The 27,665-nt window shown below is 39.1% G+C and overlaps 4 protein-coding genes across 4 annotated transcripts; all 4 read right to left on the reverse strand.

Annotated features, from left to right (window-relative positions):
* Positions 1 to 2,614: 2,614 nt before the first annotated feature.
* Positions 2,615 to 7,423, reverse strand: LOC149053834 (uncharacterized). The gene is made up of 5 exons (XM_089196296.1): positions 7,044 to 7,423; positions 5,596 to 6,315; positions 5,123 to 5,392; positions 4,326 to 4,559; positions 2,615 to 3,864 (listed from the first exon to the last, which is right to left on the reverse strand). The coding sequence occupies exons 1-5, from the start codon at positions 7,321 to 7,323 to the stop codon at positions 3,527 to 3,529; spliced, it is 1,842 nt and encodes a 613-aa protein (XP_089052422.1). The 5' UTR covers positions 7,324 to 7,423; the 3' UTR covers positions 2,615 to 3,526.
* A 3,162-nt stretch (positions 7,424 to 10,585) lies between these two features.
* LOC149053835 (uncharacterized) lies at positions 10,586 to 15,459 on the reverse strand. The gene is made up of 5 exons (XM_089196287.1): positions 15,180 to 15,459; positions 13,533 to 14,261; positions 12,971 to 13,240; positions 12,136 to 12,369; positions 10,586 to 11,670 (listed from the first exon to the last, which is right to left on the reverse strand). Exons 1-5 carry the CDS (start codon positions 15,457 to 15,459, stop codon positions 11,336 to 11,338), a joined length of 1,848 nt encoding a protein of 615 aa, XP_089052413.1. The 3' UTR covers positions 10,586 to 11,335.
* Positions 15,460 to 16,625: 1,166 nt separating this feature from the next.
* LOC149053836 (uncharacterized) lies at positions 16,626 to 27,630 on the reverse strand. Its single transcript, XM_089196280.1, has 6 exons — positions 27,351 to 27,630; positions 25,628 to 26,356; positions 25,243 to 25,512; positions 20,250 to 20,525; positions 19,408 to 19,641; positions 16,626 to 18,933 (listed from the first exon to the last, which is right to left on the reverse strand). The coding sequence occupies exons 1-6, from the start codon at positions 27,628 to 27,630 to the stop codon at positions 18,593 to 18,595; spliced, it is 2,130 nt and encodes a 709-aa protein (XP_089052406.1). The 3' UTR covers positions 16,626 to 18,592.
* LOC113666262 (uncharacterized) lies at positions 20,839 to 22,821 on the reverse strand. Its single transcript, XM_027182023.2, has 2 exons — positions 22,241 to 22,821; positions 20,839 to 21,567 (listed from the first exon to the last, which is right to left on the reverse strand). The coding sequence occupies exons 1-2, from the start codon at positions 22,518 to 22,520 to the stop codon at positions 20,978 to 20,980; spliced, it is 870 nt and encodes a 289-aa protein (XP_027037824.2). The 5' UTR covers positions 22,521 to 22,821; the 3' UTR covers positions 20,839 to 20,977.
* Positions 27,631 to 27,665: the final 35 nt, after the last annotated feature.

A 27,665-nucleotide genomic window follows, 5' to 3' on the forward strand; every position in this document is an offset into this window, starting at 1 on the left:
GACAGGACACATCACATAAGCCTACAACACAGTAAGGAAGAATATAAAGCTTTAGATGGAGCTCGGACCGGGTTAGCCGGGTTTTGAACATGAACGCCTGGGCCAAGTATTTAAAAGCTTCATTACAGCGCTTGTATCACTAAAACTTGAAACCAAGCAGGTCATAACGGCCAGTAAGATGATCTAAAATGGGGGTGATGGCTTTTACGGCTTACGGTTATAATTTTGGCCATTTTAGGACTAACGGTAATATCAATAAATTGTTGTCACCAGATTTTTTTTTACGGTTACCTGTTCAAATTTGATAATGTTTACGCTAAACGATTAAATTTTTTAGCAGTTTTACGGCTTTCACTTAACCCCATTAAGAACCTGCAATAAGATTAAGGGCAGATATCTCAAAACACCGACACACTCTCTAGAAAAACTCACTGTATGTCCTCGAGCATGGAAAACGCGACTGACCAAGTGGGGTCCAACTTTCTAATTTTGCATCTGGTTGATTTTAAAAAAGGGAGAAATTCTGGATCACTTTAAGTTCACATTTGAAATTTGCTTCAGGTCACCAGCAATCCCAGGTAGGTGATATTCAAAAGCTAAGTGTTTTTATTACAGTTAAACTCGTATTTACGCTTATTGTAGCGCCTTGCCGAAACTGTAACTTTAACTGGACTAAACGTGCACGCTTCATGTGGATACCACCTTTGAGCTTTTTTCAGCGGAGAAGTCCAGTCACTGATGTTTGTAGAGGAACAAAATGTATCAAGCGTTTGTTAAGAGGAATAGATAGATTTTACTTTCGTATGCAATTTAGCTGAATAAGAGATTTATTGGGCAAATAAATGTCAAAATGAATCCAACGAGCGCTTTCTGTTGTAAAAATGGTAGACACAGTCTCCCCCTCATATCTACGATATGCATTGCTGTGGGATCCTAATTTCACTACTATTAAGTTGTAGTATTTCCTTTTACCCTTGGATTTGGATCCACGCATGCCTACCTCAAAGTACTATATTAGCATTTCTTCGAATTCAGGTTGCTTCAAAAGTGAGCTATAGATTCGTGTTAACAAACAGGGCCTGTTCACAACCATGGAAGAGTTGCACAGCTGAAAAACGCACTTATTAAGTGAATTTTTTTAGTTTGTTTGTTATTAATGTAAGCTGGCCGTAAAGGAAGTAATTTTCTGCCTCGTCGATTTTGTAACTTTCTTCGGTTCTAAATTTACTATGACCGTCTGGAGGTTCAGAGGAAAGCCGGCGAAAAATTTGTCCTCTGTTCTTATGTAAATTAGTGTGATTATCAACAAAACGTTGAGGAAGGTAAGTGTTGGTCTTGCGTCTCTTTCATTGGGCAAATAGTTGACCTTTGAAACGTCAGGTTTTCAAACTTTCATACGGTATCTTATTTACTATGGTGTCGTTTACCATATTAGGGCAACGGAACGTGCAAAGTATACCACGACATTACATTGTCGATCAAGGGAAAAGCACAAGCGGAAAGCTGAGCAACACAAAGGTCACACTGAAATTGTAGAAAATGGAATAATATTGCAATTATAAATGTCTCATTCGATGGTTTGACAAATAATACGAACTGACATTTTGTCCATTGCTTATATTTTCCCTCGCCCCTACTGGGCTCGGAAAAATACTGCTCAACTCGCAAATATCATCGTACAAGAAATATTCAATTGCAATTAAACTATCATTTTCGCGCGATTTTATCTTAGCTCTAATAACAAAGTACAGAGACACCTGGCTTTTTTTTACTTGAGGGTATGAGAATCTCAGAATATTCGATATGCAAATTTCGTGGCGTTAGCACGGCCAAAGGAGTCTGGGGAGAGCATATATCTTATTTTCGTACCCTCACTTACGACTAAAAATGCTAATAACCGTATACATAATTGAGCAATTTAGTGCTATTTCCTAACCTGATCAGTTCAAGCTTTATCTCAGTTTGTGGCCTTTTACCCAGAGGCAACCCCGTCTTCATCGTCCGTAAATAGGAATTCGTTTGCTTCAAGTAGTTTTTAAAACGCTTCAACTTCATCAGGTCGAAATAGGTTGCATACATTTTATTAAAGATCGCGGATCGATTGTTATATAAAGCGGATCAATTTGGAGATAATGGCTTGGTTCTGTATCTTGGAATCACAGAATAATTGACAGTTTAGTACACGAGTTCACCATAGCGTCATTTTGATCAATTTGCACACTCTCTCCAACGACTAAAAATGATACCTGTATACAGAATAGGAAAATTTAGTGCTACTACCTAAACTGATCTGTCCAAGCTTGATTACTCGGGCTTTCCAAAGGAGTCGAGTCGATTTTTTACTTCTTCGGCTCCGAATTTACCAGCACCGTCTGGAGGTTCAAAAGAAAACCGGAGGAAAATACGTCCTCTTTTCTTATTTTTTAATTTGGAGTGATTATCAATTAAACGTAGATAAAGGTAGTTGTATTTTACCGCCAAAGTGAGACTCGAGCGTTGGTCTTGCGTCTCTTTTATTGGGCAAGTGGTTGACCATTAAAACGTCAGGTTTTCGAACTTTCATATGGTATCTTATGTCATTTACCATATAATTAAGGGCAACGGAATGTAAAAATAATAAAAAATGGAATAATATTGTAATTATAAATTTCTCATTCGATGGTTTGACAAATAATATGAACTGCCTTTTTGTCCATTGCTCATATTTTTCGACGCCCATACGGAGCTCGGAAAAATACTACGCAAATATTATCGTGCAAGAAGTATTCAATTGGAATTAAACTATCCTTTTTGTGCAATTTCATTAACCCTAATAACAAAGTACACGCAGACCTAACCCTTTTTCACTTGTGGATTTGAATATCTCAGGATATACGACATGGAAACTTCGTGGCGTTAGCACGGCCAAAGGAGTCTGGGGAGAGCATACAGCTTATTTCAGTACTCTCCCTTACGACTAAAAATGATAGTGCACGTATACATAATTGAACAGTTTAGAGCTGTTACCTGACCTGATCTGTTTTTTATCTTTGTGGCCATAACCCATAGGCAACCCTGTCTCGATTGTCAGGAAATAGGAATTCTTTTCCTACAAATAGTTTCATAAAACACGTCAACTTCATCAGGTCGAATAGGTTGTATACATCTTATCAAAGATGGCGTACCGATTGTTAGATAAAGCGGAACAATTTGGAGATAATGGCTTGATTCTGTATTCTAGAAACACAGAATAATTGACAGCTTAGTACAATCACTGCATATTGTTATAATATTCTGCACAGTTTATCTACGAGTTCATTATAACGTCACTTTGATCAATTTGCACACTCTCTCCACGACTAAAAATGATGATACCTACATACATGATGGGACAGTTTAGTGCTACTACCTATACTGATTTGTTCAAGCTTATCTCAGTTTGTGGCCTTAACTATCAGGCAACCCTGACAGAAACGTCTGTCTGGATTGTTGGTAAATAGGTCTAAATAGGAGTTTTATATATCATCGTTACTTCATTTTGTTTGTTTCAAGTACTTTCATAAAACACTTCAATTTCATTGGGTTGAAATTTGTAACTTCCTGCCAGGAATGATTTGGTGAAGGAGCTGCCATAACTGTGGCCAGATGGTGGACTGTAGGTGTGTCCAAGGTTTGAGTAGGAATTTGTGTTGGAAGAGGTGTGGTTCTTAATGTTGATATCGTGTCCTCCACCAAATGTGGGTCCATAGCCTGGACAACTGTTTATGGAATAGCGACTAGAACTATACTTTCCTGTTTGAGGTAGTTTCACTGGTGCCCAGCCTGGCTTGTTAACCAGTGAGAAAAGAAAGGCCTTTGAACTGTACAGGCGTCCACAATGGGAAACTAATAAGCAAAATGGAAAAAAAGAGTCACAAACTATTTCAGTAAACTGAGATGAAGGTGAATGTTTGTAACACTTGGCCAGAGGAACATTTAAAACGGTCAAGGAATTGCGTTTATCAGGTAATAACTATAAAACGAAAAGCTATTAATTAAATTTTCCACCTCCTTTTGACTTCAACCTTTCTCTATGGTAGAAGAAGTTATTGCGTAAATACAGGGAACAGCTTTTCCTAATCGAGCATGATCTTTTGTCAAAATTTAATTCCAATCAGATAATCAGACAACAGAAACCTTATGCCAGAGTTTCTTTTCGGGTTCAAGTTATTTTAGAGGAGAGACCTTAAGTCGCTTACATGAGTTCTGAAAAATAAGTAACCGCATGTAGTTTCAAATGTTAAAAAGTGGACGCATGTTTCACTGAAGAGAAAAAATAAAGTGAAAGCATTTAATGATTCACTTACCCCATGATGTGCTGGTGTATCCACCAAAGATGTATTTTCCCACACGGATAATAGTCACTGTAGGCCCTTTGTTGTCACACTTTGAGTGGAAGGTAGTGCTGGCCCAACCATTCACTGATGCTCGCCAGCAGCGCCTCCAGTAAGAGGACTGGCTCTGCACAACAGATCCTAACCAAAAACTTAAAGTGCGCAGGTAATGAATATTGTTTGTAAGTATTACTGATCGCTCCAAACCTGAAAAAGAAAGATATTACAGCTTGTTTTAATCGATCAATTTGGAAGGGAGCGAATTAGCACAAATAGCAGCAAATTTTATCTATTTTTTTACTATATTAATTTATTTATTTGCGATACTTAGACTTGTTGGCCCAGTTCAGCTTTAAAGCTTATTAAATAGGGCCTGTATAAACAATAACAAGGCCAGAACACAACACCGGGAGATATGTTCGCTACTCTTTGCGAGAAGTGCGTGAGTTCTTTAACTTACCCTGCTAACTAGTAAAGAGAGATGTAGGATTTTATCGTCTTTATCCGAGAAGACAACGATGTTTAACTACTTGCAGATGTCAAGGTAGTGGCAGCATATTCGCCTCAGTTATTTTAAGATCCCGAGTGTGGAACCCTCGACCTTTCGCATGGCAGTCCGGCGCTCTACACCATGAGCTAACCAAGTGCGGTTTTGGGATATTTTTTAAATGTTTGACCCATTTAATAAAGATATCGCGCTATTTAGACAAGTGGCACCACCTTCCAGCTACATATTTTCAAAGCCTTGCAGCAAAAGTAATAAATAATACCTCTTAATATTTCTGCAATCACCGTCGTTGATGTCTCTACCAATCCGAAGCTGTTTTTAGCCCGGCAGATGAAATCTACGTCTTCTTTAACCATTTTAATTAGAAGACATCCATCTTCCTGAGAAACAGGAAATGAGACAGAAGACTTTTGGGCCTGGAACCATTCCACGTTTGGACGAGGAGAACCTGAGGCCTCGCAGCAGAGGGTTACATTAGATCCTAGCAATATATTGACTACTGTAGGGGGCCTGTTGGTAAATTTAGGTGGCTCTGAAGAAAGAAAAAAACCAATTTAACAGGCACAAAACAAGCTTGGTGAAGATCTTAAAAAGTTATATTCAGTTTATATTTTCTTGGTTGTAGAAAAGTCTTGATTCATAGACCTGAATAACCATGATGATTATATTAGGAGCGTAACCTATTCTGTAACTGAATGCAAAAGCTGAAAATCGCTCAAAATTGAAAGACCGTACCTTTCACATGCAATCTGCTTAATATTCGGAACATTCCCAAACTAGTGTGAGCTGTACACATGTACGACCCAGCGTGTGACCTTTGTACGCTGCTTATTCGAAGCGCACCATCTTCCGCAGTAGCATTAGATAGAGTACCTCCAAGTTTACGCCACGTTATTTTGGACGACAGATGGCCTTGAACCCAACAGTAAAATATTACAGGCTCGTTCACAAAGACTTCCTGAGATACTGGATACGCACTGATCTTCAGTGGAACAACACATTCTCCCTTTGGTCCCTGAATACCAACCAATCCTCTGCTACCTTTGCTTCCTTTTAAGCCAATAGATCCTTTTTTTCCTTGACGACCCTTTGTTCCAGTCTCTCCTCTCATCCCGTGCGCTCCAACGGACCCTTTGTCGCCCTTGTCGCCTTTTACTCCTTGAGGTCCCACGGGTCCTCTTTTGCCACTCACGCCTGGAGCCCCGATAGCACCCGGAGGGCCTTGTGAGCCGGTTTTCCCCGTGGCTCCTTTTTCTCCTTTGTACCCTGGATAGCCGAGGGCACCTGGAGGTCCTGTCTGACAAATCTTGTTGTTAGCACTGCAGGATTGATTGAGTTTGTTGTTAATTTCCTGGCGGACTTGCTGCAGAGTTATTGTTCCTGCAGCAACATTTCTTCTCTCTCTTTTATGTTTACGGATAACTGATGACACACTTCCTACTTTGCTTTCAAAACCTGCAGAAGTTACGATAACAAATATTCATTATGGGATCAATGAAATGCATTTTAAAGTGCGAAAGAATAAGCAAAATTGACGTAGTCGTTTATCAATCGATGTTTGCGGTGATGAGAAAAAATAAGAAAATGAAGACAAAAGAGAAATAATATAATAGAATTCTACTATCGTCAAAATTTCGGTACCAAAAAATGGTGGTGATCAGACACGTTAGTCCAAGAGAATGAGGATGTATACTGTTGTGTTTCAGGAAGTTAAAACAATAGGAGTTATAACTTCGGTTTGGTTCAACAAAATGTTACGTGATCCAATCTGCATTCTTCAGTGGTCTGATACACGAATGTATGTCACGCTACACTACCGTAATGTGAAAGCAGATGTTTTCGATAACCATACAGTTTCTTGAGTAAAGCAAAACAATAAAATGTTCACTTGCTGATTACCTTCCGCGTGTTCTTTCGCATAAAGCTTGTGAAAAGAGAATAATAATTCAGATTTTAAGCGTCAGTTGAGTTTGACCTTTTCCAAAAATACCCTTGGCAGAAGGATAACAAATAAAATACAACTTAAGACAGATTTTCGTTCTGTATACTCGTATAGCGAGTATTCTGTTTATAGAATTGAGAGGCAAACTAACGATAAAATCATTTTGTGCTGTGATGCTGTATATTATAGTGTTGATTGTTAAAAGCTAACAGAACTGATGTACGTGTAGCCTGTGACTCACCAAAGATAACATAAGGCCTTTCCTTTCTTCTTGCTGTTGATGCAGTTTCATAAATTTGTAACCTCTTCTTCGCTATTCTCTCCATGTTTGTTTTCAGGTCATCGTCAATCCGCTGAATTCGGTTTTCAAGCCTTATTTCCATCACTTTCGAATTGTTGTACACAAACTCGATCCTCATAAACAACAATGTCACAAGAGTCAAAGAAGTCACTGAAATAGCCACGGAAATTCTGCTGATCTTTTCACTAGATTTCGAGCAGACGTTCCTCTTTGCATCCATTTCTGTATTGGCGATCTTTAAAACAGAAGGAATATAGTTCGTTAGTTGGGACTGATGTAGCTCAAAAATGCAAGTGAAGATGAAACTTCCCTTTCAGCGCTTAGCTGTTTCAGTGTACCCCGTGATATCTTAGAATATCACTTACACAGTTGTCAGACAAAACGGATTAAATTTCTCAAGAGGAGGTCTTTGACCGAATTCTTTCTGGTGCAAGGGTGAGTACGAAATAGAAGTGAAAGGAAAATGAATAATCAGATGGAGGAAGAAAAACTTCTGAATACTCATTGACAATACTCCCATCGTAGACGTCAGTTTTTCAAATTCCTCTGAGACAGAGGACCGCTTGAGGCGACGATAATTTATCATTAACCCTTTAACTCCCAACATCTCGTTAGTATTTCTCCCTACTGTCTGCCATAGAATACTTATGATTTCAATTTGGAGAATTTGGCATTGGGGTTCAACTTGTAGTCCCCTAACTGAGATTTTTCTTTTTTCTCCTCACTTGTCTGCTTGATTCTGTGTTGATATTGTAATGAGAAATTCTGTCTTGGTCACTCTTTGGAGTTAAAGGGTTAAGGGCGCGTAATAAGACTTAAATGATGTTAAAAGCTCAGCATTTGTCTTGAAATGAATGTAATTTCTTTAACAAAATATTTTGGGGATGACCTTAAGCTGGAAGTTTCGCTCTGAAGTTTTTTCCACGTTTGCTTTGTTCAGGAGAAAAATTATGCACGAAATTTAAAAAAGGAATCGCAAATGAAGGCTAAGTTTAAAACATTCACTAAGCCATCAAATTTGACTGAAGGTTTTAAAAATCACCTTATAGACTACTCTACACGAAGCACTATCGCAAATGTTCTTTGAATGTTTTTCAAATGTATTTTAATATTCCTGGGTAGGCAGCAAAGCAAATATAGGATTACCTTACACAGCAAAACCGGCAGATATGTCCATGGAAGAACAAGGCTATGATGAAGGCAGGTAAATGAATCATTCTTCCAGTCTGTTTCACAGAATGGCTTTGGCCAGTAAGATCATCATTAGACTAATAAAAAACTCCTGCAGTGCAGGAGTTTTTTATTAGTCTAGATTTGCCCCAGCTCGCGCAGAAGTATCAGGTTTACCAAAAGAGTACAGGAAGAAGGGTAGAATAGGAAAAAAAGATTTATTTCACCGAAAATAACTTTTAATAGATATACTTAGCAAGATGATATTTTGGAGGGGTACAGGTGCAAACCTGTTTCTAGCGAAAAATTAAGCAGGCACGTTCGCTTGCTCGGGTAAAATGCTGTTACTGGATTTAAAGAAACCAAAAGCTCCTCTCTTTTCCTTTTCAATGTTTATTACAGAATTTTAATGTCAGAGATGGACATTTTCCTATGGAAGTTGCTACGAAAAGTGTTATACCTCAGGTTCAATTTTCTCACTTTCTTTGCAATTCACCTTTGGCCGCTTGCAGCAAGGCGTGCTAAACTTTCAAGACTCTTATAATAAATCCTATAGATATTTGATTTAAAGAGAAAATAAAGTAAGTTCAGAGGAGATTAAGGTAGAAGTTTGAAGTTTGGGGCTGATGGCCGAGACCATCAAAGGTGATAGAAGTTATTTATATAGAAGCCAAGAATAGATATGCTATCATCATACAAATAAACAAACGTAAAACGAAACACTTTTGATCTCTGAGAGAAGTGTTCAGAGTGTAGCAAGGGTTTGATCTTCAAATATTGTTAAATTGTACCACAATTCTTTGTTGTTTCGTGTGTAATGTAGTTTTTCACATAGTTTTTGTATGTGTTGGCCATACTCTTCCTCCGCTATAAATATGCAATTTACCTTAATCCAGTTCCTTCTCATATTTAGCTGCGTAGCTATTCCAGGAGCTGGTACCCTCTTATTATTACAATACTAATTAGCAGAAAAATGGCTCCTGTAATTAGTCATTTTCTATGCAATACATTGCTTATACTTTATAAAGAGCACAATAAAAATGGTTTTGTTGTTGATGTCGTTGTTGTCAACTTTTACATTGGCTGGTCATATTTCAACACTATTGGGTTGTAGCAGTTTATAAAGTCTTGGTTGTAGCACTTGTACTCAGTACGTTAATCAAGGAACTAATCGATGCATAAAGCCTACCTGCTAGCCTCGACTTGATGCGCTCGACCCAGTTTCCTCACTCAAGTCCGTAACATTTCGAACGCGCGCTATTGGTGAATCACATCTGTTGTTAATTCATGAGTGGCAAGAAGAACAATATGCCAAAATGAATGTTTTCCTTTAAGGAGACAATTTGCCAAATATAAGTAATCGTGTTTCTCTTCGTAGTTTTCTGTTTCTTCAGCTTTCTGTTATAACATTCTATATGTGTGCACGCCGTAAACGGTATATACAATGCGTCCCAAACAGTTGTTCCGCCCTCTCGACAGTAGTTTCATAATTAACCAAATCCCTTTGTCATCTACCGAGTCAAACAACTTACTCTCCAATTCCTGGAGAAAAGGGAATAAATGGATGTTTAATAACCTATAAAAAATTATCACTATTTCAAACAGAACTTTTCATTTGAGTACGTTGCAACTTGTCCGACGAAATTATCTTGCTGAAAGAATAGCCCAATTTTTGTTACGTTTCATTGTTAAAGAAGTCTGTTGATGTGGTGGAGTATTACAATTATTTGATTTAAATATCCAGATCTTTCTTAATGACTGATATGTGATAGTGCTGAGTGTGTATCTTTGACGGAGGAAACCTTTGAACAATATGTATTTAGTCCCGAAATCTTAGTCGCGTCGGGAAATCTTTAGATTTCGTAGCTTCGTGTATGAATCTTCACAATACAAATTGAAGCAAATCAAATAGTTGTCAAATTTTCCTTTATTCCTCCCTCCATGCATGTCCAATACACACCGATGGAAACTTGGTTTTCCGATGGAATAGGCAAAATTCTATTCGTGACACCTTCCCACGGAAGTAAGATAAAGTCACGACGAGAAAGAGTACCGGAAGTCAGATAAATATTGGGGAGGGCAGAAATGTTATCCTATGGACTCAATCGATATCCGTTCGTCAGATGGAATCCAATGGGGTCCATCCATGTCCATCGGAATAACTAGAAGTGTAGTGGTAAACCTAAACTCAGGCAACGAACTGACATTTCGCCCATTGCTCATATTTTCTCTCTCCCCTACGGAGCTCGGAAAATACTACTCAACTCGCAAATATTATCGTGCAAGAAAAATTCAATTGAAATTAAATGTCCTTTTCGAGCGATTTTATAGTACCTTTAATAACAAAGTACACACAAACCTGGCCCTTTTTTAATTGTGGATATGAGGATCTCAGGAGATCCGATATGCAAATTTTTTGTGGTGTTGGCACGGTCAAAGGAGTCTGGGAAGAGCGCACATCTTATTTTTGTACCCTTACCTACGACTAAAAATGCTAATATCCGTATACATAATTGAACAGTTTAGTGCTGTTACCTAACTTGATCTGTTCAAGCTTTATCTTTGTGACCATGAGCCACAGGCAACCCTGTCTCGATTTTCAGCAAATAGGAATTCGTTTGCCTCAAGTTGTTTTATAAAACACTTCAACTTCATCAGGTCGAAATACGTTGCATATATCTTCTTAAAGATGGCGGACCGATTGTTATATAAAGCGGATCAATTTGGAGATAATGGCTTGATTCTGTATCTTGGAATCACAGAATAACTGAAAGCTGACTACAATCACTGCATATTCTTATAATAATCTGCACAGTTTATACACGAGTTCATCATAGCGTTACTTTGATCAATTTGCGAACTCTCTCCAACGACTAAAAATGATGATAACTGTTTACATAATTGGACAGTTCAGCGCTACTACCTCAACTGGTCTGTTAAAAGTTTATCTTAGTTTGTGACCTTAACCCAGAGGCAACCCAGACAGAAACGTCTGTCTGGATTGTTGGTAAATAGGTCTAAATAGGAGTTTTGAATATCATCGTTACTTCAGTTCGTTTGTTTCAAGTAGTTTCATAAAACACTTCGACTTCATCGGGTTTAAAATTGCGACCTCCTGCCAAGAATGATTGGTAGTAACTGCGATAAATGCCGCCGGGTGGTGAACGGTAGGTGATTCCAAGGTTCGAGTAAGATTTTGGGTAGGATGAGGCGTAGCTAGCAATGTAAATATCGTTTCCGTAACCAAATGTTGGTCCATGGCTTGAACAACTGTATATGGAATGGCGACCTGAACTATGCTGTACGTTTTGAAAAAGTTTCACTGGTGGCAAGCCTGGCATGTTAACCAATGAGAACAAAAAGGCCTTTGAACTGTACTGGTATCCACAATTGGAAACTAATAAACGAAATGGTAAAAACGAGTCACAAAATAATTCAGTAAACTGAGATGAAGGTGAATATTTGTAACACTTGGCCAGAGGAAAATTTCAAACGGCCGTGAAATTGCGTTTACCAGTTAATAACAACAATAAAAGGAAAAGTTATTGAATGAACTTTCTACTACCCGTTTGATTTTGACCTCCCTCTATGGTAGAAGAAATGATTGCGTAAATACAGGGAACAGCTTTTACTAATCGAGCATGATCTTGTGTCAAAATTCAATTCCAATCAGAGAATCAGACAACAGAAACTTTATGCCAGAATTTCTTTTCAGGTTCAAGTTATTTTAGAGGAGGGACTTTCAGTCGCTTACACGAGTTTTGGAAAATAAGTAACCACATGCAGTTTCAAATGTTAAAAAGTGGAGGCATGTTTCAATGAAATGAAAAAATAGAGTGAAAGCATTCAATGATTTACTTACCCCATGATGTGCTGGTGTATCCACCAAAGATGTATTTTCCCACACGAATAATAGTCACTGTCGGCCCTTTGTTGTCACACTTTGAGTGGAAGGTAGTGCTGGCCCAGCCATCCACTGATGCTAGCCAGCAACGCTCCCAGTAGGAGGACTGGCTCTGCACAACAGGGTTTAACCAAATTCTCAAAGTGCGCAGGTAATGAACATTATATGTCAGTATTTCTGATCGCTCCAAACCTGAAAAAGAAAGATATTAAAGCCTGTTTTAATTGTTCAATTAAAAAGGGATCAACTTCGGTTTCGATGCCAGAACACAATTCAATACCAAATGAGATTAATTAGCACAAATAGCAGCAGATGTTTTTCTATTTTTTTAATGTATTCTTTTATTTATTAGCGATAGTTAGACTTGTCGGCCCATTTCAGCTTTAAGCTTGTTCAATAGGGCTGGTATAAATAATAACCAGGCCTGAGCACAACAATGGGAGACATGTCCGCTAATCTTTACGAGAATTGCGTGAGTTCATTAACTTCCACTGCTAACCAGTACAGAGAGACGTAGGAGTTTATCGTCTTCATCCGAGAGGACTAAAATGTTTAACTACTTGCAGATGTCACGGTAGCGGCAGCACATTCTCCTCAGTTATTTTAAGACCCTGAGTGTGGAGCCCTCGATCTTCCGCACAGCAGTCCGGTGCTCTACACCATGAGCCGACCAAGTGCGGTTTTGGGATATTTTTCACATGCTGGATCCATACAACAAACATATCGTGCTATTAAGACAAGTGATAAGTGATATTTTTAAGGCTCTGCGGCAAAAGTAACTCATAAATAATACCTCCCAATATTTCTGCAATCACCAAGGTCGTTGTCTCTACCAATCCGAAGCTGTTTTTAGCCCGGCAGATGAAATCTACGTTTTCTTCACCCATTTTAATTAGGAGACATCCATCTTTCTGAAAAAGAGGAAATGAGACAGAAGACTTTTGGCCCTGGTACCATTTAACGTTTGGACGAGGAGAGCCTGAGGCTTCGCAGCACAGGGTCACATTTGTTCCTGGAAATCCACCGACGAATGTAGGGGGCCTGTTGGTAAATTTAGGTGGTTCTGAGGAAGGAAAAAATCTATTTAACAGCCATAAAAAAAAACGTGGTGAAGATCTTAAAAGCCTGAACTAACGATGGCGAGACAAAGCTTATCATAATCATTTCCACTCTTTGACAAGCAGCTTTAACGTAATCAAGGTGCGTTGTAGAAAAGTCTTGATTAATAGACCTGAATAACCATGATGATTCGAGAAGGGGCATTATCTGATTCTCAAAACAAACAGCAATGATCTCCTTACATTTCGAACAACTGAAAGCAAAGCTGAAAATGGCTCAAACGTAAAAGACCCTACCTTTTATGTGCAACATGCTTATTATTCGGAACATTCCCGAACCAGTGTGAGCTGTACACATGTACGACCCAGCATGTGACCTTTGTACGTTGCTTATTCGAAGCGCACCATCTTCAACAGTAGCATTAGATAGAGTACCTCCAAGTTTACGCCACGTTATCTTGGACGAAAGATGGCCTTGAACCCAACAGTAAAATATTACAGGCTCGTCCACAAAGACTTCCTGAGATACTGGATATACATTGATCTTCAGTGGAACAACGCATTGTCCCTTTGGTCCCTGAATACCAACCAATCCTCTGCTGCCTTTGCTTCCTTTTAAGCCAATAGATCCTTGTTGCCCTTGACGACCCTTTGTTCCATTCTCTCCTCTAATCCCGGGCGCTCCAACGGACCCTTTGTCGCCCTTGTCGCCTTTTACTCCTTGAGGTCCCACAGGTCCTGTTTTGCCACTTGCGCCTGGAGCCCCGATAGCACCCGAAGGTCCTCTTGAGCCGGTTTTTCCTCTGGCTCCTCTATTTCCTTTGTACCCTGGAAACCCGATGGCACCTGGAGGACCTGGAGGACCTGTCTGACAAATCTTGTTGTTTACATTGCAGGACCGATTGAACTTGCTGTTGATTTCCTGGCGGACTTGCTGCAGAGTTATTGTTCCTGCAGCAACATTTCTTCTCTCTCTTTGATGATCACGGATAACTGGTGACACCCTTCCAACTTTGCTTTCAAAACCTGTAGAAGTTACGATAGCAAATATTTCTTATGGGATTAATGAAGTAATGCATTTTAAAGTGCGAAAGAATGAGCAGAATTGATGTCGTCGTTTATCAATCGATGTTTACGGTGAAGAGAAAGAAAAGCGAAAATAATGACAAAAGAGAAATACACAAATATTAAAACATTCATATGCTCACAAAATGGGTGCAAAAATGAATAACTCAGCATTAAATCAAGTCAGAATTAAAGAACAAAAAAAATTTCATAAAAGGAACCTTGGACGTCTATTCATTTTTTTGGAAATTAGCCCCAGGACTGTCTGGAGCTGCCTTTAGTCTTGAGACTTTTCAGGTGCGAGATTTCAAGTAAGCTCACTGAGCATCGTGCTCAGAGTTCTGTTCGTAAGATATAATTAACAATTCTACTCTGATCAAACACATTAGTGTAAGATAATTAATTAGAATGTATACTGCTGTGTTTCAGGAAGTCAAAACAGTGGGAGTCATAACTTTGCATTCTTCGGTGGCCTGACGCACGAATGCATGTCACCCTACATTACCGTAATATGTGAAAGCAGATGTTTCCGATAACCATACAGTTTCTTGAGCAAAGAAAAACAATAACAAAAACTTGTTGATTACCTTAAGCGTGTGCTTTCGCATAAAGCTTGTGAAAAAAGAAAATGATTGAGATTTTAAGCGTCAGTTGAGTTTGACCTTTTCCAAAAATACCCTTGGCAGAAGGATAACATACAAATAAAGTACAACTTAAGATATATTTTCGCTCTGTCTTCTTTGACAATCAACGGCAATAGAATTATAGCGATTATTCTGTTTATTGAATTGAGAGGCAAATGAACGATAAATCATTTTGTGTTGTGATGCAGTGTAACGTTGGTTATTAAAAGCTAACAGATCTGAGGCAATGACTTACTAAAGATAACATCAGGCCTTTCCTTTCTCCTTGTTGTGGATGCAGTTTCATAAATTTGTAACCTCTTCTTCACTATTCTCTCTATGTTTGTTTTCAGGTCATCGTCAATCCGCTGAATTCGGTTTTCAAGCCTTGTTTCCAGCGCTTTCGAATTGTTGTACACAAAATCGATCCTCATAAACAAAAATGTTACAAGAGTCAAAGAAGTCACTGAAATTGCTAAGGGAATTCTGCTGATCTTTTCAGTAGATTTCGTGCGGACGTTCCTCTTTGCATCCATTTCTGTATTGGCGATCTTTAAAACAGCCGAGGAAGAATATAGTTCGTTGGCGGGGACTGATGTAGCTCAAAAACGCAAGTGAAGATGAAACTACTCTCTCAGCGCTGAGCTGTATAAGTGTACTCCCTTTAGCTTAAAATATCACTTACACAGTTGTCAGACAATTCAGATTAAATTTCTTAAGAGGAGGTCTTTGACCGAATGTTCTCTTTAGTGCAGGGGTGAGTATGAAATAGAAGTGAAAGGAAAATGAATAATCAGATGGAGGAAGAAAAACGTCTGCATACTCATTGACAATACTCCCATCGTAGACGTCAGCTTATTAAATTTCGCTGAGACAGATTACCTGTTGAAGCTAGGCTGATTTATCATTAAAGCTGCGTAATTAGAGTCAAATGAGGCTGAGAGCTCAACACTTGTCTTGGAATTAATATAATATCTTCGACAAAATGTTTTGTTTTTGAAATCACCTTATAGACTACTCTACACGAAGCACTATCACAAATGTTCTTTGAATGTTTTTCAAACATATTTTGATATTTCTGGTGGGCAGCACGGGGAATACAGTGTTAGGACTAAAACTATGATGAAGGCAAGTGAGTGAGTCATTCTTCCAGTCTATGTTTCACAGAATGGCTTTGGTCAGTAAGATCAGGTCCCTAAATTAGAACTTAGAACAGTGTTTGGATTAGTTCAAATTCGACATCCAGCTCAAGCAAAGAATTTCACAAATAAAAACCTTAACGTGAACGTAGTTTGCAATGTGATATGTTAAAGTAGTACTTGCGCAGACCTGTTATATACAAAAACTCAAATTGACACCTTTGCCATTTAACGTATAATGTATAATGGATCTCAGCATCTTATTCCCTATGACGTCATTTACCACATAAGGGCAACGGAACGTACAAAATATGCCAGGACCTTACATTGTAGAACAGGGCAAAAGCACGGACTGAAAGCTGAGCAACACAAAGGTCACACCGAAATAATAGAAAATGGGATGATAGTACAAGTATAAATTTCTCCATTGATGGTTTGAAAAATAATACAACTTGACATTTCGCCCATTGCTCATATTTTCCCTCGCCCCTACGGGGCTCGGAAAAATACTGCGCAACACGGTAATATCATCATGCAAGAAGTATTCAATTAGAATCAAACTATCCTTTTCGTTCCATTTTATTGTACCTCTAATAGCAAAATAGACAGAAATCTCGCCCTTTTTTACTTGTGGATATTGGAATTCGATGAGCAAATTTCACAGCGTTAGCACGGCCAAATGAGACTTGGGAGAGCTTACATATTATTTTCGTACTCTCCGCATACGACTAAATATGATGGTATCCGTATACATAATTGCTAAGTTTTGTGCTATTACCTAGCCTGATCTGTTCAAGTTTGATCTTTGTGACCACAAGCCACAGGAAACGCTGTCTCCATCGTCAGTAAATAGGAATTTGTTTGCTTCAAGTAGCTTCATAAAACACGTCAACTTCATCAGGTCGAAATAAATGTTAAATAAAGCGGATCAATTTGGAGATAATGGCTTGATTCTGTATCTTGGAATCACAGAATAATTGACAGCTTAGTACAATCACTGCCTATTCTTATAATATTCTTCACAGTTTATCCACGAGTTCACTTTGATCAATTTGCGAACTCTCTCCAAAGACTAAAAATGATGATACCTGTATATATAATAGCACAGTTTAGTGCTACTACCTAAACTGATCTGTCCAAGCTTTATCTCAGTTTGTGGCCTTAGCCCACAGGAAACCCAGGCAGAAAAGTCTGCTTCAATTGTTGGTAAATAGGTGTAAACAGGAGTTTTGAATGTCATCGCTACTTCACTTCGTACTTTCATAAAACACTTCACCTTAGTCCACAGGCAACCCAGACAGAAAAGTCTGCTTCGATTGTTGGTAAATAGGTGTAAACAGAAGTTTTGAATGTCATCGCTACTTCACTTTTCGCTTCGTACTTTCATAAAACACTTCACCTTAGTCCACAGGCAACCCAGACAGAAAAGTCTGCTTCGATTGTTGGTAAATAGGTGTAAAGAGGAGTTTTGAATGTCATCGCTACTTCACTTCGTACTTTCATAAAACACTTCACCTTAGTCCACAGGCAACCCAGACAGAAAAGTCTGCTTCGATTGTTGGTAAATAGGTGTAAAGAGGAGTTTTGAATGTCATCGCTATTTCACTTCGTACTTTCATAAAACACTTCACCTTAGCCCACAGGCAACCCAGGCAGAAAAGTCTGCTTCGATTGTTGGTAAATAGGTGTAAACAGGAGTTTTGAATGTCATCGCTACTTCACTTCGTACTTTCATAAAACACTTCACCTTAGTCCACAGGCAACCCAGGCAGAAAAGTCTGCTTCGATTGTTGGTAAATAGGTGTAAAGAGGAGTTTTGAATGTCATCGCTACTTCACTTCGTACTTTCATAAAACACTTCACCTTAGTCCACAGGCAACCCAGACAGAAAAGTCTGCTTCGATTGTTGGTAAATAGGTGTAAACAGGAGTTTTGAATGTCATCGCTACTTCACTTCGTACTTTCATAAAACACTTCACCTTAGCCCACAGGTAACCCAGGCAGAAAAGTCTGCTTCGATTGTTGGTAAATAGGTGTAAACAGGAGTTTTGAATGTCATCGCTACTTCACTTCGTACTTTCATAAAACACTTCACCTTAGTCCACAGGCAACCCAGACAGAAAAGTCTGCTTCGATTGTTGGTAAATAGGTGTAAAGAGGAGTTTTGAATGTCATCGCTACTTCACTTCGTACTTTCATAAAACACTTCACCTTAGTCCACAGGCAACCCAGACAGAAAAGTCTGCTTCGATTGTTGGTAAATAGGTGTAAAGAGGAGTTTTGAATGTCATCGCTACTTCACTTCGTACTTTCATAAAACACTTCACCTTAGTCCACAGGCAACCCAGACAGAAAAGTCTGCTTCGATTGTTGGTAAATAGGTGTAAACAGGAGTTTTGAATGTCATCGCTACTTCACTTCGTACTTTCATAAAACACTTCACCTTAGCCCACAGGTAACCCAGGCAGAAAAGTCTGCTTCGATTGTTGGTAAATAGGTGTAAACAGGAGTTTTGAATGTCATCGCTACTTCACTTCGTACTTTCATAAAACACTTCAACTTCATCAGGTTGAAAAGTGTAACTTCCTGCCAGGAATGATTTGGTGAAGGAGCTGCCATAACTGTGGCCAGATGGTGGACTGTAGGTGTGTCCAGGGTTTGCGATGGAATTTGGCTTGGATGAGGCGTGGCTGCTAATGGAAATATCGCTTCCTCCACCAAAGTTGGGTCCATGTGATGGACAACTGTATATGGAAAAGCGATAAGAACTATACTTTCCTGTTTGAGACAGTTTCACTGGTGCCCAGCCTGGCTTGTTAACCAATGAAAACAAAAAGGCCTTTGAGCTGTACAGATACCCACAATTGGAAACTAATAAGCAAAATGGTAAAAAAGAGTCACAAAATATTTCAGTAAACTGAGATGAAGGTGAATATTTGTAACACTTGGCCAGAAGAACATTTGAAACGATAGAGAAATGGCGTTTACGAGCGTATTTTAGTTAACAACAACAATAAAACGAAAAGGTATTGAATAAACTTTCCTCTCCCTTTTGAGTTAAACCTTTCTCTATGGTAGAAGAAGTTATTGCGTAAATACAGAGAACAGCTTTTCCTAATCGAGCATGATTTTATGTCAAAATTTAATTACAATCAGGTAATCAGACAACAGAAACTTTATGTCAGAGTTTCTTTTCAGGTTCAAGTTATTTTAGAGGAGAGACTTTATGTCGCTTACATGAGTTCTGGAAAATAAGTTACCGCATGTAGTTTCAAATGATAAAACGTGGAGGCATGTTTCAATGAAATAAAAAAATAAAGTGAAAGCATTCAATCATTCACTTACCCCATGATGTGCTGGTGTATCCACCAAAGATGTATTTTCCCACACGGATAATGGTCACTGTGGGCCCTTTGTTGTCACACTTTGAGTGGAAGGTAGTGCTGGCCCAACCATCCACTGATGCTCGCCAGCAGCGCTTCCAGTAAGAGGACTGGCTCTGCACAACAGATCCTAACCAAAAACTCAAAGTGCGCAAGTGATGATCATTGTTTGCCAGTATTTCTGATTGCTCCAGACCTGTAAATGAAAGATTTTGCAGCCTGTTTTAACTGCTTAATCTAGAAGGGACCAATTTTGGTGTTGGTCCCGGAACACAATTTGATCCCAAATAAGAGTGAATTAGCACAAATAGCAGCAAACTTTATAAATGTATTTACTGTATTCATTTATTTATTTGCTATAGTCAGACTTGTTGGCCCAGTTCAGCTTTAAAACTTGTTAAATAGGGCCTGTATAAATAACAGCAAGGCCAGAACACAACACCAGAGGCTATGTTCGCTACTCTTTGCGAGAAGTGCGTGAGTTCTTTGACGTCCCCTGCTAACCAGTACAGAGAGACGTAGAAGTTTATCGTCTTTATCCGAGAAGACTAAAATGTTTCACTACTTGAAGATGTCATGGTAGTGGCAACTCTCCTAAGCTATTTTAAGACTCTGAGTGTGGAACCTTCTACTTACTGCAATCAGTCCGGCGCTCTACACCATGAGCTAACCAAGGGCAGTTTTGGGATATTTCTTAACTGCTGGATCCATTTAACAAACATGCCGTGCTATTAGCACAAGTGATACTACCTTTCATTTACATATTTTTAAAGCTCTGCAGCAAAATTAACTGGTAAATAATACCTGCCAATAATGCTGCAATCATCGTGGTTGTTGTCTCTGCCAATCCGAAGCTGTTTTTCGCCCGGCAGATGAAATCTACTTTTATGTTTTCTTTCACCATTTTAAATAGAAGACATCCATCTTCCTGGAAAACAGGAAATGAGACAGAAGACTTTTGGGTCTGGAACCATTTAACGTTTGGACGAGGAGAACCTGAGGCCTCGCAGCAGAGGGTTACATTGGTTCCTAGCAATGTATGGACCACTGTAGGGGGCCTGTTGGTAAATTTAGGCGGTCCTGAAGAAAGACAAAATAATTAACAGACACAAAAAAAACTTGGAGAAGATCGTAAGTCTGAGCTAAAGATGGCGTGACAAAGCCTATCATATTTTTTGAGCTCGTGGACAAGCAGCTTTACCGAAAACAAGGCACATCAGAATAATTCAGGTTATATTTTCTTGGTATTAGAAAAGTCTTGATCCACAGAGCTGATAACCATGATGATTAGATTATTGGCATTACTTATTTTGAAAACAAACGACGTTCGTCTCCTAACATTTCGAACAACTGAAAGCTAAGCAGAAAGATGCTCAAAAGTGAAAGACCCTACCTTTTACGTGCAATCTGCTTATTATTCGGAACATTCCCAAACCAGTATGACCGGTACACATGTATGACCCAGCATGTGACCTTTGTGCGCTCCTTATTCGAAGCGCACCATCTTCCACAGTAGCATTAGATAGAGTACCTCAAAGTTTACGCCACGTTATCTTGGACGAAAGATGGCCTTGAACCCAACAGTAAAATATTACAGGCTCGTGCACAAAGACTTCCTGAGATACTGGATATACTCTGATCTTCAGTGGAACAACACATTCTCCCTTTGGTCCCTGAGTACCAACCCATCCTCTGCTACCTTTGCTTCCTTTAAAGCCAATAGATCCTTGTTGTCCTTGACGACCCTTTGTTCCAGTCTCTCCTCTTATCCCGGGTGCCCCAACGGACCCTTTGTCGCCCTTGTCACCCTTTACTCCCTGAGGTCCCAAAGGTCCTCTTTTGCCACTCGTGCCTGGGGCCCCGATTGGTCCCGGACGGCCTCTTGACCCGGTTTTCCCTATGGCTCCTTTTTCTCCTTTGTACCCTGGATACCCGTGGGCACCTGGAGGACCTGGAGGTCCTGTCTGACAAATCTTGTTGTTTACATTGCAGGACTGATTGAACTTAATGTTAATTTCCTGGCGGACTTGCCGCAGAGTTATTGTTCCTGCGGGAACATTTCTTCTCTCTCTTTTATGATCAAGGATAATTGATGACACGCTTCCTACTTTGCTTTCAAAACCTGTAGAAGTTACGATAACAAATGTTTCTTATGGGATCAATGAAGTAATGCATTTTGAAATGCGAAAGAAAATTTCAGCTGAATTGATGTCGTCGTTTATCAATTGATTTTTAGGGTGAAGAGAAAGAAATGAGAAAATATGAAGGAGAATGAGAATGTATACAGCTGTGTTTCAGAATGTTAAAACAGTAGGAGTCATAATTTCGATTTGGTTCAACAAAATGTTACCTGATCCAATCTGCATTCTTTGGTGGCACGAATGCATGTCACCCTATATTACCGTAATGTGAATGCAGATGTTTTCGATAACCATACAGTTTCTTAAGGATAGCGAAACAATACCAAAAACGTTCACTTGTTGGTTACCTTACGCATGTTCTTTCGCAAAAAGCTTGTGAAGAAAGAAAATAATTAAGATTCTAAGCGTCAACTGAGTTTGACCTTTTCAAAAAATACCCTAAGCAGAAGGATAACATACAAATAAAATACAATTTAAGATATATTTTCGCTCTGCCTTATTTCACAATCAACGGTAGTAGAATTATAGCGAGTATTCTGTTTCTAGAATTAAGAGGCAAGCCTACGAAAATATCATTTTAGGCTGTGATGCAGTATAATGTTGGTTATTAAAAAAAAGCTAACATAACCGACGTATGTGTAACCAATGACTCACCTAAGATAACATCAGGCCTTTCCTTTCTCCTTGCTGTGGATGCAGTTTCAAAAATTTGTAACCTCTTCTTCGCTATTCTCTCTATGTTTATTTTCAGGTCATCGTCAATCCGCTGAATTCGGTTTTCAAGCCTTGTTTCCAGCGCTTTCGAATTGTTGTACACAAACTCGATCCTCATAAACAACAATGTCACAAGAGTCAAAGAAGTCACTGAAATTGCCACGGAAATTCTGATGATCGTTTCACTAGAATCCGTGCGGATGTTCCTCTTTGCATCCATTTCTCTATTGGCGATCTTTAAAACAGGAGGAATGTAGTTCGTTCGCGGGGACTGATATAGCTCCAACGGAAATTAAGATTAAACTTTCCTTTCAGCGCTGAGCTGTTTCGGTGTAACCCCATAGCTTAAAATATCACTTACACAGTTTTCAGAAACAGATTAAATTTTTTTTCGTAATCTTTAAATAGGAGGAATAGAGTTCGTTCGCTTGGATAGATTTGGCTCACAATTGAACGAAGTTAAGATGAAACTTTCATTTCGGCAGCTCTTTTAGTGTGACTCTTATCGACAAGAATATCACTTACATGCAAAATTTGCCAGACAAAACATATTAAATGTCATAGGAAGAGTTGTTGGAGTGAACGGGGATAAAATGGCTTAGGTATTTCATTAGTTTGTGTTTGATTTTGTCCTGCAGGGAAATGAAATCCATGTGACATGGCATAGCTGTATCATGCACGCTAATGCGTAGTTTTTAGAATCGAATAATTTGAGGAGTATTTAACCAATTTCTTTAATTTAGACGAGAAAAATTACTATCTTGGATCTCAGACCCGGGAGTGTGACGGTCTCTAGTGAAAAGTTGTTGCACAAAACGCGATATCGTCATGAAAGTCACCAGAAGCGAAAATATTTATTTGCTTTCCAAGAAACTATTTAACTACCTTCTTTATACGTGTGTTACAAAAAGCTATACAAGCTTTTTGATAAATTGCCCAAATTAACGGTCTCAGAGAGAGTTTGCTGTTCAGTTACCTGCGGAAAAACTTTTCTCACAACTTGCAGGCTTGATCTATTATTGTCGTAGCCATTCTGTTAGTACATTTAGGGACCGAAATCGCACACGGTCATAGCGTTGAAGACGGTTTTAATTTTGGGAATGAAGGCTTGCTCACGTTCTACAGTGATTCCTGGGTATTAATTTCCCATCAAATCTGGTTTCATTTGACAATCTACGTGATTAACGCCCTGAAATACCTGATCAGATACATCACTTTACGCGCGAAGTACTAGTTTGATTATTCCATGCCGGTGTCATAGCGGATTTGGACCCCCCCGGTCCAACTCCGCTAGCGGATATGGACCCCCCCTTCGCAGATTTAGACCCCCCTACCAAACTTTCCTTTTAAGCATCCTTTGTATCATATTTGGTAACTAATTCTATTTGCAAGTTTTTTTGTCGATGTTCTTTTCAATCAAAACACAAAATTTCCTCAATAAAGGTTAAGAAAAAAAACAAAAAAAACCCAGCCATTTCGTTCCAATTCTACTGCATTCATTATAGCGAGTCGTGCAGTATACGCAAGAATTAGATGTGAACAAACTACTGCATTCGAACTATTGAAATTGTTACAATAAACCTTTGCTTCTTCGGATGCGAATCAACACAATAAACAATATTATTTCTTTCGTAGAAAAGGTTGTGGTTATTCATCGTGGTGAATAACAATAAAAGCTAAGTTTTCCGTTTGCAGGTTTACAGGATTCCCTGTGAATGCGGCAAGGTATACATCGGAGAGACTAGAAGACCTATGCAAGATAGAATTAAGGAGCACGATCGAGGCATTCGACTCACCCTTACAGAGACCTCCGCTGTTTCAGACATGCCCACAACACCGGATTCAAGCCACTCTGGAACGAAGTAAAGTTTATTGATCGTGGCCCTTATTACTACACGCGCAGGGTCAAAGAGGCAATTCATATAAGACTTCACCCTAACAACATCAACAGGGATAGTGGAATAGAAATTCCAGAAGCGTGGGATGCCCACGATCAAAAAACGCAACAACAGGAAAGCTGTACGACAGCGGACCGCCGAGGGAGCAAGTCACTGAACGTACAGTAAGGATCGAAATGCACCAATCAGAGCTGTTAAAAAACAACTAATCACAGCAGAGCATCATGCTTTATAAGATCACGCATGACCAGTCGACCTCATCGCCTGAAGAAGACTAGCAGTATGCAGACGAAACGTCGCGATCTACATCACACGTGACTACATCGTGAGACAAACGAAAAACTTAGCTTTTATTATTAATATTATTAGTTTTCTTTTTTTCTTATTTTTATTAAATTATGCGATTCAAGGAAAATCCATTACCTGACTCGTGAATTCTGCGTTTAATTGCTCTTGAAAGTCGATATCGCACTCATCGCTTAGTGATTCGTGCAATATCGGTTTTCGCGTCCAATTTAACGCGGAATTCCCTCGTCAGGTAATGAATTTTCCTATAATAGCAGCAAATTTTATCTATTAATCTACTATATTAATTTATTTATTTGCGATATTTAGACTTGCTGGTCAAGTCCAGCTTTAAAGCTTGTTAAATAGGGCCTGTATAAATAATAACAAGGCCAGACCACAACACTGGGAGATAGGGTTGCCTACTTTTTGCAAAAAGTGCGTGGGTTTTTTAACGTCCCTTGCTAACCAGCACATAGAGACGTAGGAGTTTATCGTCCTTACTCGAAAAGACCAAAATGTTTAACCGCTAACAGATGTCATAGTAGTTGCAGCACCTTCTCCTCAGTTATTTTAAGACACTTAGAGTGGAACTCTTGACCTTCCGCAGTCCACTACACCATGAGCTAACCAAGAGCGGTTTTGGAATGCTTTTTAAATGCTGGACTCAATTAACAAACATACCGTGCCATTAAGACAATTGATACGAGCTTTACATATTTCTAAAGCTCTGCAGCAAAAGTAAATCACCAAAATTACCTCTAAATATTTTTGTAATCACCGTGGTTTTTGTCTCTACCAATCCGAAGCTGTTTTTAGCCCGGCAGATGAAATCTACGTTTTCCTCACCCATTTCAATTAGAAGACATCCATCTTCCTGAAGAACAGGATATGAGACAAAAGACTTTTTGACCGGGAACCATTCAACGTTTGGATGAGGAGAGCCTGAGGCCTCGCAGCAGAGGGTCACATTAGTTCCTAGCAACGTATTGACAACTGTAGGGGGCCTGTTGGTAAATTTAGGCGGTTCTGAAGAAAGAAAAATCAGCGTAACAGACATAAAACAAACATGGTGAAGATCTTATAAGTCTGAGCTAAAGATGACGAGACAAAGCTTTTCGTAATCATTTCTCTCTTTATGTACCTTTTACGTGCAATCTGCTTATTATTCGGAACATTCCCAAACCAGTGTGAGCTATACACATGTACAACCCAGCATGTGACCTTTGTACGCTGCTTATTCGAAGTGCACCATCTTCCGTAGTAGCATCAGATAGAGTACCTGCAAGCTTTCGCAAAGTTATCTTGGACGACAGATGGCCTTGAACCCAACAGTAAAATATTACAGGCTCGTCCACAAAGACTTCCTGAGATACTGGGTACGCACTGATCTTCAGTGGAACAACACATTCTCCCTTTGGTCCCTGAATACCAACCAATCCTCTGCTGCCTTTGCTTCCTTTAAAGCCAATAGATCCTTTTTGTCCTTGACGACCCTTCGTTCCAGTCTCTCCTCTAATCCCGCGCGCTCCAACGGACCCTTTGTCGCCCTTGTCGCCTTTTACTCCCTGAGGTCCCTCGGGTCCTCTTTTGCCACTCACGCCTGGAGCCCCGATAGGACCCGAAGGGCCTCTTGAGCCGGTTTTCCCTGTGGCTCCTTTCTCTCCTTTGTACCCTGGATACCCGTGGGCACCTGGAGGATCTGGAGGTCCTGTCTGACAAATCTTGTTGTTGACACTGCAGGATTTATTGAACTTGTTGTTAATTTCCTGGCGGACTTGCTGCAGAGTTATTGTTCTTGCAGCAACATTTCTTCTCTCTCTTTGATAATCACGGATAATTGATGACACACTTCCTATTTTGCTTTCAAAACCTGTAGAAGTTATGATTACAAATATTTCTTATGGGATCAATGAAATGATACATTTTAAAGTACGAAAGAATGAGCAGAATTGATGCATTCGTTTATTAATCGATGTTTACGGTGAAGAGAAAGAAAAGAGAAAATAAAGACAAAAGAGAAATACGCAAATGTTAAAACATTCATATGGTCATAAAATCGGTGCAAAAATGGACAACTCAATATTAAATGGAGTCAGAGTTAAAGAATTGAAAAAATTCATAAAAGGAACTTTTTAATTCTGTAGTTTTGTTGCAAAATAGCTCGAGGACTGTCTGAAGCTGCCTTTGGTCTTAAGACTTGGCCTTTGGTCTTGAGATTTCAAGCAAAGCTCGTTGAGCATCGCGGTCAAAATCCTGTTCGCCAAAATACAGGTAACAATTTCTACTGTCGTCAAAATTTTGGTACAAAAATTGGCGATGATCGAACACATTAGTCTAAGAGAATGAGAATGTATACTGCTGTAATTCAGGAAGAGTAGGAGTCATAATTTCGATTTGGTTCAACAAAATGTTACCTGATCCAATCTGCATTCTTCGGTGGCTTGACGCACGAATGCATGTCACCCTTCGTTACCGTTATGTGAAAGCAGATGTTTTCGATAACTATACAGTTTCTTTAGTAAAGAGAAACAATAACAAAAACGTTTACTTGTTGGTTACCTTAAGCGTTTTCTTTCGCGTAAAGCTTGTGAAAAAGAGAAAATAACTGAGATTTTAAGCGTCAGTTGAGTTTGACCTTTTCCAAAATACCTTTGGTAGAAGGATAACATACAAATAAAATACAACTTAAGATAGATTTTCGCTCTGCCCTATTTCACAATCAACGGCAGTAGAACATAGCGAGTATTCTGTTGGTAGAATTGAGAGGAAAACCGACGAAAATATCATTTTGTGCTGTGATGCACTTTAGTGTTGGTTATTAAAAAAAGCGAACAGAACTGAGGTACGTATAAGCAATGACTCACCAAATATAACATCAGGCTTTTCCTTTCTCCTTGTTGTGGATGCAGTTTCACAAATTTGTAACCTCTTCTTCACTATCCTCTCTATGTTAGTTCTCAGGTCATCGTCAATCCGCTGAATTCGGTTTTCAAGCCTTGTTTCCAGCGCTTTCGAATTGTTGTACACAAACTCGATCCTCATAAACAACAATGTCACAAGAGTCAAAGAAGTTACTGAAATAGCCATGGAAATTCTGCTGATCTTTTCACTAGATTTCGAGCGGACGTTCCCTTTTGCATCCATTTTCGTGTTGGCGATCTTTAAAACAAGAGGAATAT

Source organism: Pocillopora damicornis, chromosome 1, assembly GCF_964200805.1.
Source record: "Pocillopora damicornis chromosome 1, jaPocDami1.2, whole genome shotgun sequence".
NCBI classification, from domain to species: domain Eukaryota; kingdom Metazoa; phylum Cnidaria; class Anthozoa; order Scleractinia; family Pocilloporidae; genus Pocillopora; species Pocillopora damicornis.

What these genes read in the sequence shown, in the direction of transcription:
- LOC149053834 (XM_089196296.1), bottom strand. Translation starts at nt 7,323, where the DNA reads ATGGATGCAAAGAGGAACGTCTGCTCGAAATCTAGTGAAAAGATCAGC. An exon ending in AAGCAGATTGCATGTGAAAG is followed by an intron (nt 5,393 to 5,595) that starts GTACGGTCTTTC and finishes TTCTTTCTTCAG; the next exon opens with AGCCACCTAAATTTACCAAC. An exon ending in ATACACCAGCACATCATGGG is followed by an intron (nt 3,865 to 4,325) that starts GTAAGTGAATCA and finishes TTTGCTTATTAG; the next exon opens with TTTCCCATTGTGGACGCCTG.
- LOC149053835 (XM_089196287.1), bottom strand. Translation starts at nt 15,459, where the DNA reads ATGGATGCAAAGAGGAACGTCCGCACGAAATCTACTGAAAAGATCAGC. An exon ending in AAGCATGTTGCACATAAAAG is followed by an intron (nt 13,241 to 13,532) that starts GTAGGGTCTTTT and finishes TTCCTTCCTCAG; the next exon opens with AACCACCTAAATTTACCAAC. An exon ending in ATACACCAGCACATCATGGG is followed by an intron (nt 11,671 to 12,135) that starts GTAAGTAAATCA and finishes TTCGTTTATTAG; the next exon opens with TTTCCAATTGTGGATACCAG.
- LOC113666262 (XM_027182023.2), bottom strand. Translation starts at nt 22,520, where the DNA reads ATGGATGCAAAGAGGAACATCCGCACGGATTCTAGTGAAACGATCATC. An exon ending in AAGGCCTGATGTTATCTTAG is followed by an intron (nt 21,568 to 22,240) that starts GTGAGTCATTGG and finishes TAACTTCTACAG; the next exon opens with GTTTTGAAAGCAAAGTAGGA.
- LOC149053836 (XM_089196280.1), bottom strand. Translation starts at nt 27,630, where the DNA reads ATGGATGCAAAAGGGAACGTCCGCTCGAAATCTAGTGAAAAGATCAGC. An exon ending in GATTGCAGCATTATTGGCAG is followed by an intron (nt 19,642 to 20,249) that starts GTATTATTTACC and finishes TTTCATTTACAG; the next exon opens with GTCTGGAGCAATCAGAAATA. An exon ending in ATACACCAGCACATCATGGG is followed by an intron (nt 18,934 to 19,407) that starts GTAAGTGAATGA and finishes TTTGCTTATTAG; the next exon opens with TTTCCAATTGTGGGTATCTG.